At 48.5% G+C, this 13,351-nt stretch overlaps 1 protein-coding gene and 1 pseudogene across 2 annotated transcripts in view; one reads left to right on the forward strand and one right to left on the reverse strand.

The window, feature by feature from the left end:
* Nucleotides 1-10,313, reverse strand: part of ALG1 (ALG1 chitobiosyldiphosphodolichol beta-mannosyltransferase) — a 14,173-nt gene extending 3,860 nt beyond the window's left edge. Inside the window, exons 1-12 of one of the 2 annotated variants that reach the window (XM_090277053.1) lie at nt 10,091-10,313; nt 8,833-8,910; nt 8,616-8,719; nt 7,358-7,506; nt 5,377-5,466; nt 4,930-5,040; nt 4,056-4,177; nt 3,826-3,864; nt 3,445-3,504; nt 2,557-2,667; nt 1,246-1,360; nt 276-351 (exon numbers count right to left, since the gene is read on the reverse strand). In XM_090277053.1, the coding sequence (XP_090133179.1) occupies nt 276-351; nt 1,246-1,360; nt 2,557-2,667; nt 3,445-3,504; nt 3,826-3,864; nt 4,056-4,177; nt 4,930-5,040; nt 5,377-5,466; nt 7,358-7,506; nt 8,616-8,719; nt 8,833-8,910; nt 10,091-10,298 (1,263 nt within the window). In that variant the 5' untranslated portion in view covers nt 10,299-10,313. Of the gene's footprint in view, nt 1-275; nt 386-1,245; nt 1,361-2,556; nt 2,668-3,444; nt 3,505-3,825; nt 3,865-4,055; nt 4,178-4,929; nt 5,041-5,376; nt 5,467-7,357; nt 7,507-8,615; nt 8,720-8,832; nt 8,911-10,090 lie in introns of those variants that run through there. The other variant, XM_090277054.1, reaches the window with a different exon arrangement.
* A 633-nt stretch (nt 10,314-10,946) lies between these two features.
* Nucleotides 10,947-11,365, forward strand: LOC150009313 (GTP-binding nuclear protein Ran-like; annotated as a pseudogene).
* Nucleotides 11,366-13,351: the final 1,986 nt, after the last annotated feature.

Genomic DNA, 13,351 nt, shown 5'->3' on the forward strand with positions numbered 1-13,351 from the left:
CCCTCCTGATATCCAGTCAAAAGTGACACACACAGTCCACCTGTGCATCAGCATCTGCATGGTAGAAGCTCCACAAACCAGAACGCAGGTGGGGTGGACCTTAATTCCCCTGAGTCCACTGAGGCCCCAGCATCTGGGACCACAGCTCCCTCCTGTTGCTTTTCAACCAGACCCAACACAGGCCCACATGGCTGCAGGAGCAGGGAGTCTGAGGGTGTGGCTCTGGGCTAGCCTCCAAGCCCTGTGAGCCCTGGCATGGGGGCAGACGTGGCTACCTGCAGCTGAGCTGCCAGTTCCTCTGAGTCCTTGAAGACCAGGCCGTTTTCCTCATGTTTCACAAGCTCGTGTAAGCTGCAGAGACAGTCAAGGCAGGACTAAGAGCTGCCTAGAGAAGAAAGCAGAACCCTATGGTGCCCACCCGGACCCCCACGCCACCACTGCCACCCACAGGCTAAGCTAGGGGTAAATACCAGTCAGTCTGGTTTCCAATGGATCTGTTTTAGATTTGGCATTTGAATAGAAAATAGACCTGGGAAGATACATATCAAAAACCCAAACCAATCTGGGGATGGAGGGGCAATGAACAGGAATCTGGACCTTTTCGGCTCTATGCTCTTTCCAGTGAGAACATGCTCAGTGGGTTCTGCATTTTTTTCTTAACTGCACAGCAGAGAAACAAGGTAGAAGGCAACCGGAGGCAGGCTCCACACATTAAGGATAACTTTGCTGGGTAGCACAGCGTGCAGATATCAGCTCATGCAAGGGTCTAACGTCCTGATTCTCATTCAGAAGCTGCCCCTCAGCCCATGGAAGGCGCTGTTTCTAGAGCCTTTTCCAACGCTGTCCTCTCCAAACACTCATCTTTACCAGGAAGAGTGGAGACAGAGAACTGCACTCATTTGACTGATTTGAATCCAAGTAAATGAGCTCAGGCAAGAGAGATAGGTAAATAAAGTCATGTAAATTGTGCAGGCAATTCCAGCCACGACTTTATCCTTTGAGCACAAGCCCCGAGTTGAGTATTTAGGACACATAGTTTTCATTCAACATGAGCTCTACGTGGAAGCCAACTCCTACAGCAGGATTTGGCCCACCAGAGAGGACTCCTATCCCCAGAGCCACCTAGCTGAGCTGCACGGATCAGGAGGTGGCGCCTTTCTAAGGGGCAGCACTGACCACACTGGCTCCCCCCAGTGGCTGGTTTGAGAACTCCTAACTCTGGAAAGATTTGGTTTCTGCTCCTACCACCGGAAGTTCACAGCACACACTGGCAGGCAACATCCAAACATGTCCACCACCTTCATGGGCAGGTCCAGGCCACTGGAGGACTTGTGCAGGCAGACGCCCAGGTCCGCTGACCCTGCAGGGTGTGGGGGCTGTCAGAGCATTGGCCGTGCTCCCTTTGACCACACATGATGCAAGTGGAGAACACTCCCCACCCTCATACCACTGGCTGGAGTTGGCCAAGCAGCCTGGTACAGGGCGGGGGGCACAGCAATGTCCACTCCTGGCCACTCAGCCCTATCTGAAAACTACCTGCCTGTCGTTAACATGTTTAAACTGACTCCCTTTATCTACTTAACCACAATTTATTTTAAAAGAATCCATAGCAATTACACTTAATGGGGTCAGAGTTTCTGCTTGGGGTGATGAGACTGTTTCGGAAATAGATTGTGATGATGACTGTACAACATTGTGACTAATTCATGCCACTGAGTTGTATGTACACTTAAAAGTGAAAAAATAGTTAAAATGGCAAACTTTGTTATATATATTTTATCACAATAATTAGAAGAACCCACAGCAGATTCAACAGAAAACCAGCTGTCACTGTGAAAATAAAGCCAAATAAACAACTTCGCATCACTAAATACGAGCTGGAATGCCTGACTACCAAAGGCTCTCTGCCCAGGACTGCTAACTGGCTACTAGAAGATGAGGCCTTAGGGACATATCAGTACCAAGCCAACCCTTCCCTCCCCAGGGTAATTAAGACAGGAAGAGGAGGGAAGGACTTTCTCACTGGGAGAGTCAACACTGTTCAATGCATCACCTCTGCACTACCCTCCCACATTTGGGGAACAGTGGACCCCAACCCAAGCCCAAGCCCAGCCCTTCTGCCTGAACAGAAGAGCAGAACTAAATGGAGGACATGGAGACTAAAAGGACATAACCCTCTTAGAATCCCTCAGTAAATAGCTCCTGAGCTCACCAGGCAGGGAGGAGCTGGCACACCAGGAAACAGCCTCATTTCCTGGAGTTCAGCCAAAAGCTCCTCAGACAGGTTCCTGACAGGCAGCATCTCCCTGTCCTGGTGGCTCCTGGAGCAGGGCCTGAGGCAGCGCACAACCCAACCTGAGGCCTCTAAGTGTATGGCCCTTGAGCTGTGAATGGCTTTTAATTTGTAAAGGGTTGTAAAAACAAAGAATATACAACAGAGGCCAGTACAATATTTACAACCTGGCCGTTTTCATAAAAAGTCTGTCCCCTAGCCCTGAAGTATCCCCTTTTAAACTTCAGCCCTCTCCCTGCAGGCCTCCCGCCAGGTGTTCTTACCTAGAAGCAGGGGGTAGTCCTCAGCCTCCAGCCATGGGGTACAGACCTGGATGTGCTGGAATTGCTTCTGGTCAATGAGGCGGCTATAATACTCCTTGAGAGGCCCTTTGCCTTGCAGAGAAAATCGGAGTCACTGCACTGGGCCTGTCTCTGGCTCCATCCATGGCACCAAGCCTGAGAAGCCCCTCCAAGGTGTGAGCAGGAGGCTCACGCTCCACAGCTCGAATCAAGCCCCTATCGACCCCTTTCAGAAATATTCCCTGCCCAGGGGTGTGCATCCTGACTGCTGAGGCCATGGCAATCTGCACCCAACAGGCTATGAACACGGCCAGGATCAACTCTGGCTGGACACCAGAGTGCCAACCAGACACAGCTTCTCACTGTCCCTGTGCCTGGCCAAGCACCCCAGGTGGCATGGCATGTGCAGTGGGCTCCTGCCACCCTGGGAGCCCAGGAGCCAGGAGGAGGGGAGTGCACAAGGTGGGAGAGCTGGCCCAGGACCCTCCTCCTTCAACTATAGCTCTCTGCTCCTCTCCCCACTATGCTACTTTGGAAGCAGTTTTATGTCAGCCAATGGCCTCTTTATTTTAAAACAATAAGTAAAAAGCCTAAATACCACTGCAGAAGTGAAAAGTTCAGTATCTCTGAAGTTGTGCTATCTGAAATCCAAATCTAGATTCCATGCCCTGCCATGAGGCCCCTCTGAGCCTCAGCTTCACCCTCTAATAGGTGTAGAAAATCCTATGTCAGAGAGCTGCCATGAGGATTAAGGAAACAAGGCATGTTACGTGCCTGACATGGGAAAGGCACACAAGAAAGGCAGGTGCCTTCCACCCTCTCCACTGCCCCCAAACTAAATACAGGAACATGGAGGGTCCCAGGCAGCACCTGTTATCACACAGACCAGAGCAGGAAAACTTTCTCCATTCAGGATCAGCTGTTCAAATTCTGTTTAAGAAAATAAATACTTGATAAGCAGGATCTAATTACATGAATGAAGGAATGGAGGAAGGGAGTGGGGAGGGACACCTTCCAAACACAGGTCACTCTCCCAGAGGTGGCACTTCAGATCTAAGGCCTGGTCACTCAATGACCCAAATGGGGACTCAAAGCCACCACCTCCTCCACCAGCCCAGTGCTCAGGCTGGCCCACCCTGCAGCCCTGGGGGCAGGAACACTCTGCAGAGAACACCATGCAAGGCTCAGTGAGCATCTCGCAGCTCAGCAGCCCCTGACAAGCCCAGCTTCTGGTTACAGCCACACACCTACTTTCTAATGCTGCCAGCAAGATGGAGAAATCTTCATCCTCTACAAGAAAAGAGAGCTAAGTGTTATGGCTGGTTTCTAGATGCCTCCCTGCCCAGTTCAATGCCCCCCACCTTTCTCATCAGGACCTTAGGACACCCCAAGTACATGTGGAGCACAGGCCTGGCAGGGATGCAAATGCAGGCTCAGACTGGTGTTTGTACACCCCCAAGTGCCCAGAAGCATCCTGAGACCTGTCCAGCTCGTGCTGCTGACCAACAGGGCCGGCCGCCCATGAAGTCGTTTCACCACTCCGCTTCCAGAATCCTGCTCCGTGAAGGCTGACCTCTCTGTGGCAGGGTCCAAGGGTTCTGAGCTGAAGGAGCAGAGACAGAGCCTGTGAGATACCACAGAGCAGGCCCACAGGGCCCAGGATGGCTGTCCCCCAGCAAAGCGAGGCCCAGAGGCTCCCCAAGGTCAGGGTATGGCCATGTCAGCAACACCGAGCTAACCCTACTACCCCAGGCCGGGGCATAGACATGCACCTTGCTTTCTTTATCAATATCTATTTGTTGCTAGGTGCTGAGGTCACAATAGCAGACAACACCCATTCAGTCCCTGCCTTCACCAGTTTACTGTTCTTATCATTTCCTCAACTTAGAGGAAATGCTGTGACCTCCAAACTGACTGCCAAGTTACTGAAAGGAGCAAACATCTAGTGTGTGAAGCTCTCAAACGGCCTTTTCTTATCTCTGTCAGACACCCACGGAACACACGGGTCCACAGACTCCACCACAGGGTCGGGAACCCGCAGGCAGGAAGTAAAGCCTTACACAGAACAAACATTTCCTTAAATGGCCAGAGAATAATTACTTCAGGCTTTGGGGGCCATTCGATCTCTTTTGCAAAACTCAGCTCTGCTGTTATAGTATGAAAGCAGCCATGGACAATGCATAAATGGATGAATGTGCTGCATTCCAATAAAACTTTATTTATGAAGAGGCAGTGGGCCTGCAGCCATAGTTAGCCAAACTGTGGCTTAGTGGATTCCCAGGTCTGCAGTGAAGAGACAGGGAAGAAGCCAGCACAGCAACAAACACAAGAGAAGACAGAAGACAGGAGACCTACCTGGCCCTGAATGCTGAGTAGGTGCCACCCAGCTTCATGAAGAGCCGGTGTTGCAGGTCCAAGGGCGTCTCTTTAAAGAAAGATGCTGGCTTATCGTAGACAGTCACAGCTCTGCAATGAGATCATTGGGGGGCTCTAGGAGGAGCGGGAAATGGTCAAAGGAATAGAAGACCCAGAAGGATCTGAAAAAAGAAGGGCACTTGGGGGATTCACGCTTCACACAATGACAATAAGAAGTTATGAATTACTTAGGGAAGCACAGAGAGGTCTAACATCAAAACTGCCTGGGCCCTCTGGCTGGCTGGGAAAGAAACTACAGCCTGGTCCTCCCCCAGCTTCCCATCTCCCAGGACCCTGGGTATTTCCAGATGCCTCGCCAATATGGCACAGCAGACACTGCAGCTGGGAGCACCTGTGCTGGAACCGCTCCCCCACCCAGGTCCCTACCTGATGCCCCAATTCTCTGCCAGGTCTTCCCGCATCTCATTGGTCACACACAGGTTCAGGTGGGAGAGGCGCCCGCAAAGCTTCTCATACCTGAAAAGATGTATCATTGGTCATCCGGAGCCCTGGGCCAGGCCCCATGACCATAACCATCCTGTGACTCAAAACCTTCTGATCCAGAAGAGGCTGCAGAGCTGGGCTCTCCCAAATCAGGTCACTGGCAAGGCCACTATCTGAGTTCCACCTGTGCTATTATTTCTTTCACACCTTTCTTTACAATGTATCATTTTTCTGCTTAAATAGAAATACTTTCAAAGGAAACCATCTATCGCTACAGAAGGGAAAGTCCAGTCTCTTTTGCCATAAGAAGAAGAAATATAATGAAGTCTCCATTATTAAATTTTAGCCACACTGTGCTATTCCCTGCAAAGGCTGTGAGACTTAGAACACTTCCAATGTCTTGCAAAGGGGGTTTAGCAAATATTAGAGCAGCATTAACAACAAATTAGTTCCAAACTCTGGCTTGCAACCTAATGACAGGGTAGAGCTGAAAGAGAACTGGTAAGGGGGAAGGAGCGACTCTAGATTAACACCATTGGTGTATCATGGCTTGTTCCTAACTTAGGATACAAAGAAAGCTCTGGAACTGGACAGCCTGGGACTGAATTTTGGTCCTCACGCTTATTAGCTGTGTCGCAAGAGACATAATGGTTCTCAGCCTCAGTTTCTTTCTTTCTTTTTTTTAAGATTTTATTTATTTATTTTTAGAGAGAGGGGAAGGGAGAAAGAGAGGGAGAGAAACATCAATGTGTGGTTGTCTCACATGCACTCCCAACTGGCCCGCAACCCAGGCATGTGCCCTGACTGGGAATCAAACCCATCCCTTTGGTTTGCAGGCAAGTGCTCAATCCACTGAGCCATATCAGCCGGGGCTCAGCCTCAGTTTTCTGACTTGTAAAACAGGGGCAGTGCAGACTAAATGAGATAAAGGATTGGCCTGAGCCTGGTATGCAGCAGCAAACGCTCAGTAATTGCTGCTGCTACCACCGCTGTTACCACCACCAAGGAATGGCCCATCAGGGGAAAGGCTGCCGCTGATGACTTGAGGCTGCAAGTCCCCACCAAGGCAAGGTGTTATATACTCAGTAGGGCTCAGAACGGACCCACTCTTCCTGCTCCAGGTCAAACCTGCCACCACAGGCCCTTCTTCCCTCTCTCTGTCTCATCTACTGTAGGTCTGTGTCCCTATCTTCCAGCAGCAGCCCCAGTTTTTATTTGGGGATCTGGTCTGAGTGCACCTGGGATCCCAGCTCTTGCAGGGGAACACTTGTACCAAGCCTGAGACAATGGGGTACTACAGCTCCCAGTGTCAGTGGGAAGGTCACAGGATGGCAGGTGAGCAGGAGTCAATCTCACGCTCTCCACTGAGCTTGACAGGGTGAGGCTGAAAGCAAGGCAGGCTCCCAGAACCTGAGAAATAACTCTAAGAGGGAGTGTGGAAAGAGATGAGAGGGGTCCCAATGACACCCTTTTTGAGCTCAAAGTCAGCCATTTCTCTGGACTTTTCTGTTTCATGAGCCAACAGACACCCTTCTGCCCTGGCTGCTGTGACTCAGTGGATTGGGCATTGTCCTGCAGACCAAAATGTCATTGGTTAGATTCCCTATCAGGGCACATGCCTGGGTTGTGCGCCTGGTCCCCAGCTTGAGTGCATGCAGGAAGCAACCGATCAATGTTTCTCTCACTCTCTTTCTCCCTCCCTTCCCCTATCTCTAAAAAAATAAATAAAATCTTTTTTTAAAAAAAGATACCCTCCTTTGCTTAGGCCTGTTTCCATCACTTTTAACTAGCATCAGCCCTATTCCTCAGCCTAGCCCTTACCCCACAGAGTACACAAGGAACCATCTTCAATGAGTCTCTGCACAGGCCCTTCTTCCTACCACAGTTTAGGGATGGTGTCTGCACCATCCTCCCAGACCCTCACCACTTGGCCAGCAGAACGAGGTGGTGGTTGGGGCCATGCACCAGACCCATAATGGAGTAGCCATAGTTGTGCCAGTCAATGACGAGCTTGCTCCCACAGAGGCAACCCACAAACCAGCAGACAGCAATGGCAGGCAGGCCCGGGGGATTCTGGGAAAAAGAGTTTTGAATGAAAAGGAGATAACCAAACCATCATTGATATAAAAGAAACAAAACTGACCAACCTGAAAAGTCCAAGATCATCCATAATCAAGGAGACAAAAAATGGAACAAGGAGGTGCATTAAGTTAGGTGGAAATTAAAACATCTAACAACAGCTAGTGGTGGTACAAATGTGGGAGAAGAGGCATCACATTCCCTTGGGTGGGAGATAAATTGGCCCAACCTTACTCTAGGACTATCCTGTAGCACACCACACATTTTAAAGTGCATGAGTTTTGAGCAAGCACTTCCACTCCTATTAATTTATCCCAAGAAAAATACTGCACCCATGCAAAAAAAACATATGTTCACTGATGCTCTTTGCCACACTAAGAATCTGAATGTTTATTAAGATGAGACTAAATAAATGCATTAGGGTATATCAGGCAATTAAAAGAAGGTGCTTTCTATATGTTAAAAAATGAAGGGAAGAGGTTAAGAGCTTAACTCCAAGCCCTGGCTGCTGTGGCTCAGTAGATTGAGCGTCAGCCTGCAAGCCAAGTGTTGCTAGTTCAATTCCCAGTCAGGGCAGATGACTAGGTTGCACGTCATGTCCCCAGTTGGGGGCACAAGTGAGAGGCAACCACGCAGTGATGTTTCTTTCCCTCTCTTTCTCCTTTCCCCTCTCTCTAAAAATAAATAAATAAACAAATAAATAAATAATTTTAAAAAGAGCTTAACTCCAGAACCAGACTGACTATCTAGCTCAAATCCTGCCTCTAGCCCTTCCTAGCTGCGTGACAATGGGTTACTTACTGAACTTCTCTGGGTGTAGGTCATGTCATCTCTAAAATGTAAATAACATAAGAACCTAGTTCTTAGGATTGTTGTGAGATGTAATAAGTACAGTGTAAGACTTATCTGTGATGATATAGAATAAAAGACTAGATGGGTACCATAAGTAGAATGGACACATACCATAGACTCCTACTCATGTTCTTAAAAGTTTATACACATACATATATATGCAATTTATTTACCGACTTGTACATTTTTAAAGGCTGGGAAGTAAATTGTTAACAGTGATTCTCACAGAAAGAGGCAGGGCTGACATACACCTGAAGAAAGATGTAGGTTGCTGACTCCCTGCACATCAACTTCCACAGCAAGTGCACCGCCTGAAATACAACTTTGGCTCCATACTGAAGAACATGTGGCCCAACTGCAAGTCAGAAAATAGCTGTCACTACCAAAGGAATTCTTGGCAATTTTCAGGCCTCCTTCCCCAACATACACACATCAATTAAGAGGAATCTAGAGTTGACAAACTCCTACCTGCAAGTCTCTGAAGCTCTGTCAAATGCACAATCCGAATTCTGTTGCTCTGCAAGAGCTCATCGTGGGGTTTGGAGTCTGAAAATAATGTCCCTCTTAATGAACCAGACAGAATGATCTAATTTAAAGTCAGATAATGCACCAGTTCAGGCAAAATAGTGGGGAGTATTTTGAAAAATAGGACATTTTGCCCTGGCTGGTGTGGCTCAGTGGATAGAGTGCTGGTCTGCGAACCAAAAGGTCACCGGTTCCATTCCTAGTCAGGGCGCATGCCTGGGTTGTGAGCTGGGTCCCCAGTTAGGGACACACAAGAGGCAACCTATCATCATGCATTAATGTTTCTTTCCCTCTCTTTCTTCCATCTCCTTCTCCCTCCCTTCCCCTCTCTCTAAAAATAAATAAGTAAAATCTTTTTTAAAAAAAGAAAATAGGACTTTTCCAAACAGCTCTCTGTTCCTCAATAGCCAGAATAAAGAAGGAGGCTAATTCTTGTCCAGATTCCACTACACTGCCCACTGAGGGAGGGCCCAAATCTTAACAACCTTTGTAACAACACAATGCCTGGCACACAGTAGGCCCTCAAACTGATCTAGATTCCTTGGATGGTGGAATTATCCCACCACAGGGAGACCCCTATGAAGTCCCACTCCACCTCCTCTAAACAGGGACCAAAGGCAAAGAAAGAATGCTATTACTGCTTCTCCCGGATAGGAAACTAAGCTACTCTTCATCTACAGATGTCAACAGGGAGGAAGATGGAAAAATGGATACGCCTGACCGTGCACACGGAGGGTAAAAGCTGGACATGCTGCGCAAATAAAAAACATCTCCTGCCTGCAGAGCTCTGCATAAGAGTAATGCAGAGGAGACAAGCTGCCTGTCTCCACAGACACTGCCTGACAAGAATAGCCTCAAGAATGCGGTTACCGGTACTGGCCCTGGAGTCACACGCGCACGTGGGTTCCAATCCGTGTTTGCACTTAACAGGAGTACTGAGAACTAAGCAATGAGTTAATTTAGCTTAACACTGTCCTGGCATAGGGCAGGCGCTCATTTAGGCTGTTCCTAGAGACCCACCCCCAGAGGCTGAGCAGAAACCTGGCAACGGCTGTCCAGTCCAGAAGCGGGCTCGTCCACTCTCGAAGAACTGCCGAGGGAGGAGAGAGAAAAAGGGCATCCTCCCCTCACCCCCGCCCCGACCCCTCTGGGGTGATCAAAGCTGAAAGAGCTGCCTCCTTCCCAGATTCCCGGCACTCACTGCAGAACCCAAGAAGGGTCACGGAGAAGCCATGCTGGGCCAATGACAGCGCGTGGTACTGCATTCGGGGGCTGCGGCCCACATCGCCCAGCACCACGACGACCACGTGCGGGGCCGTATGGCCCAGTCGCCAGCGCTTCCAAACGATCAGCAGCAGCAGCGGGAAGAATATAGACAACGCTAGAACGGCCACATAGGAGGCAGCCATCTTGCTGAACAGGCTTCAGTCACGTGACCGCACCCCTCCTCGCGGCAGGGAGGCTGTGCGCAGCCGCACGCCCACGCCCCCAGATGGGCGGAGAGAAAGCAGACAAGGGCGTGGTTCCCGAAGAGGCTGCACACCAAACCCAGAAATCCCTGAGGTTCAAGGATTAATTAGTCGGTCGTATGAAGATAAAAGCTTTTACCTTGTGGGGATCTAGGAACATTTTATTTAAAAGTTCTAACATAACTTCAAAATATAGTGAGATGACAATTTGGATGAATCTCGTTAGCATAATGTTGAGAGAGAGGCGAAACGCCAAAGAGTAAATGCTGGCTGGTTCCACGTACTGTATATAAAATGAAAATTAATCTTTGTTCTTGCCAGCTTTCAGTCAGACCAGCCTGAGATGCCTCTGGAAGTTAACATCACGACAGTTGCCCAAGAGTAACCCCAAGTTCAACTGGTGATGATCAGACTGGGAAAACCACATTCGTGAAACATCATCTGGTGAATTTGAGAAGTTTGTCCATTCCCTCCTGCTTCACACCAACAGAGTGCCTATCAAGTTCAAATGTGTGGGATACCGCTGGCCAAGACAAGTTCCGCAGACTGAGAGATGGCTGTTACATCCAAGCCCAGTGTGCCATTATAATGTCTGATGTAACATTGAGAGTTACCTACAAGAATGTACCTAACTGACATAGAGATCAGGTACAAGTGTGTGAAAACATCCCCATCATGTTGTGTAGCAACAAAGTAGATATTAAGGACAGGAAAGTTAAGGCAAAATAGATCGTCTTCCACCGAAGGAAGAATCTTCAGTACTATGACATTTTTGCCAAAAGAACTACAACTCTGAAAAGCCCTTTCTTTGGCTTGCTAGTAAACTAATTGGAGCCTGCTCTTGCCCCGCCAGAGGCTGTCAAGGGCCCAGCTTTGGCAGCATAGTGTGAGCACAATCTAGAGGTTGCCAGACCACCGCTTTCCTTGACGAGGGTGACGCCTGTAAGAAAGGGACGCTGGAGCCCAGCGTCATCAGAAGTCCGGTTTTACAGGCAACTGTCCTGTGATGTCAGGGGTGCAGCGTGTTTGCCACTTTATTATATAGCTAAGCAGAAGTGAGCTTGACTTTTGGGGTGCTGAAGGAGATGAATAGGCTTCAGAGTGAACATGACAGTTAAAAAATACCTTCATTTTTTGTACCTGCATATTTAGCTGTTTTGGAATACAGTTGCTTCCTTGTTGAGTTTCAAGTATAAAACTGCTACAATCACATCACAATATTCAGTAGTGAAACCTTGTATATTTTACTGTCATTCCCATTCCTTTTCTTTTAGAATCAGAATGAAGTTGTATTTCAAATCTCTAAAAAAAAAATCTTTGCTGTTAGAAGTCAGAGGAATGACCAGTTTGGAGAGTCAGGAAGTGAGTGGGAGGGGGCAAATGGGGACCTGGGGGGGGCAGGGGCAGCCATGTTCTCTTTCTTGGTCTAGGTGTTCCTGACGTAGTGTGTTCTTTTTGGGAAAATTCATCCAGCAGCACACTTATTAGTTTTTTAAGATGTGTGTTGTACTTGAATAAACATTTAAAACATAAAAATAAAGGGAATAGGAAAGGACAAAAAAGAAAGTAAAAACCATAATATTTTAAGTATACATAGTATTGAGTAAAATTTCCCCCTGACCCTCCAGTTTCACTTTCCGAAATAGCCACACTACAGAGTTTAGTGTGTATCCATGTGACAGCCTTTTGACTTGAAAGGGGTCCCCTTGCTGACAGACACTGAGAGCATGTTGGTGAAGCCACCCCCACTGCCCCTACCTTGGGAGCTGCCCCAGAACCTGCAGACCACCCAGCACAGCCACCAGCCACCCTCAGACCCGCCTCACCCAGTTACACATGCCACAAAGAGATAAGAACCTGGACAGGTTAGTGCCCACTGGACAGGACTGATGTGTTTCCCCAGTGACCCCAGCTCTTGGCACATTTATGATTTGATTCTCACAATAGCCCTATGACTCCCCTTTATACAGATAAGGACACTGAAGTTCATACCACTAATGACTGTATGGCAGAGAGGCAGGGCTTAAAACCTGAGCTGAAGAGGGGAAGGAAGGATGAATCAATATGTACAGATGGGAGGGATGGGCAGACAGAGACTGTAGGCAGCCTCATTATTCCCTCAGTTACCAGCGAGGCTCCTGCCTTTAGCTGCATGTGCCCTGCCCACCCCATCCACCCCCTTTTGTGGGATGGGGCTGGGATCTAGAGACCTCAGCTTCATGGGTTCCTTGATCTTAAACAAATCAATTGGCTTTCCTGACCTATAAATTAAGGGAGGGAACTTCACATCTCAGAGAACCCCTCTTGTTCTGAAAATCTAACAGGATAAGGACCAGGCACCATGGTTTTGGCAAACTGAGAGTAAATGCCTAGCTATGGAAGATGAAACTCCAACTGGAAAAGAAGTTGAGAATGTTTTCTTTAGGGAGAGAGGAGCACAGTGCCTGCCAGCCAGCCCTTCTTATCCTGCTTGCCCCATTGGTGTTCATCACACATGAAATTCAGTCCTTCCAAAGGTCAGGAGGCTATTGTTTCCCCTTTCAGATATGGGAAGTGAACCCTGGAAGGATTACCTGATGCTGAAGATGTCAATTCAGGAACTGGTATCCCTGTACCACTTGATACTAGCTGTGAGATAGTGGGTTACAATAAGTCACTTACTGCCCTGACTGGTGTGGCTCAATGGGTTGGGCGCCATCCTGCCAACCAAAAGATCACCAGTTTGATTCCGAATCAGGGCACATGTCTGAGTTGCAAGACCTGTTGAGGGCATGCAAGAGGCAACCTACCAGTGTTTCTCTCACACATTGATGTTTCTCCTCCTCTCTTTCTCCACCACTTCCCTTCTCTCTAAAAGTAAATAAATAGCCCTAGCTGGTGAAATTCAGCAGATTGAGTGTCAGCCTACAGATTGAAAGGCTGCCAGTTCAATTCCCAGTCAGAACACATGCCTGGGTTGCAGGCCAGGTCTTCAGTTGGGGGTGTGTGAGAGG

The sequence above is a fragment of the Furipterus horrens genome, unplaced genomic scaffold, assembly GCF_987537825.1.
Source record: "Furipterus horrens unplaced genomic scaffold, mFurHor1.1.pri manual_scaffold_5, whole genome shotgun sequence".
Lineage (NCBI taxonomy): Eukaryota > Metazoa > Chordata > Mammalia > Chiroptera > Furipteridae > Furipterus > Furipterus horrens.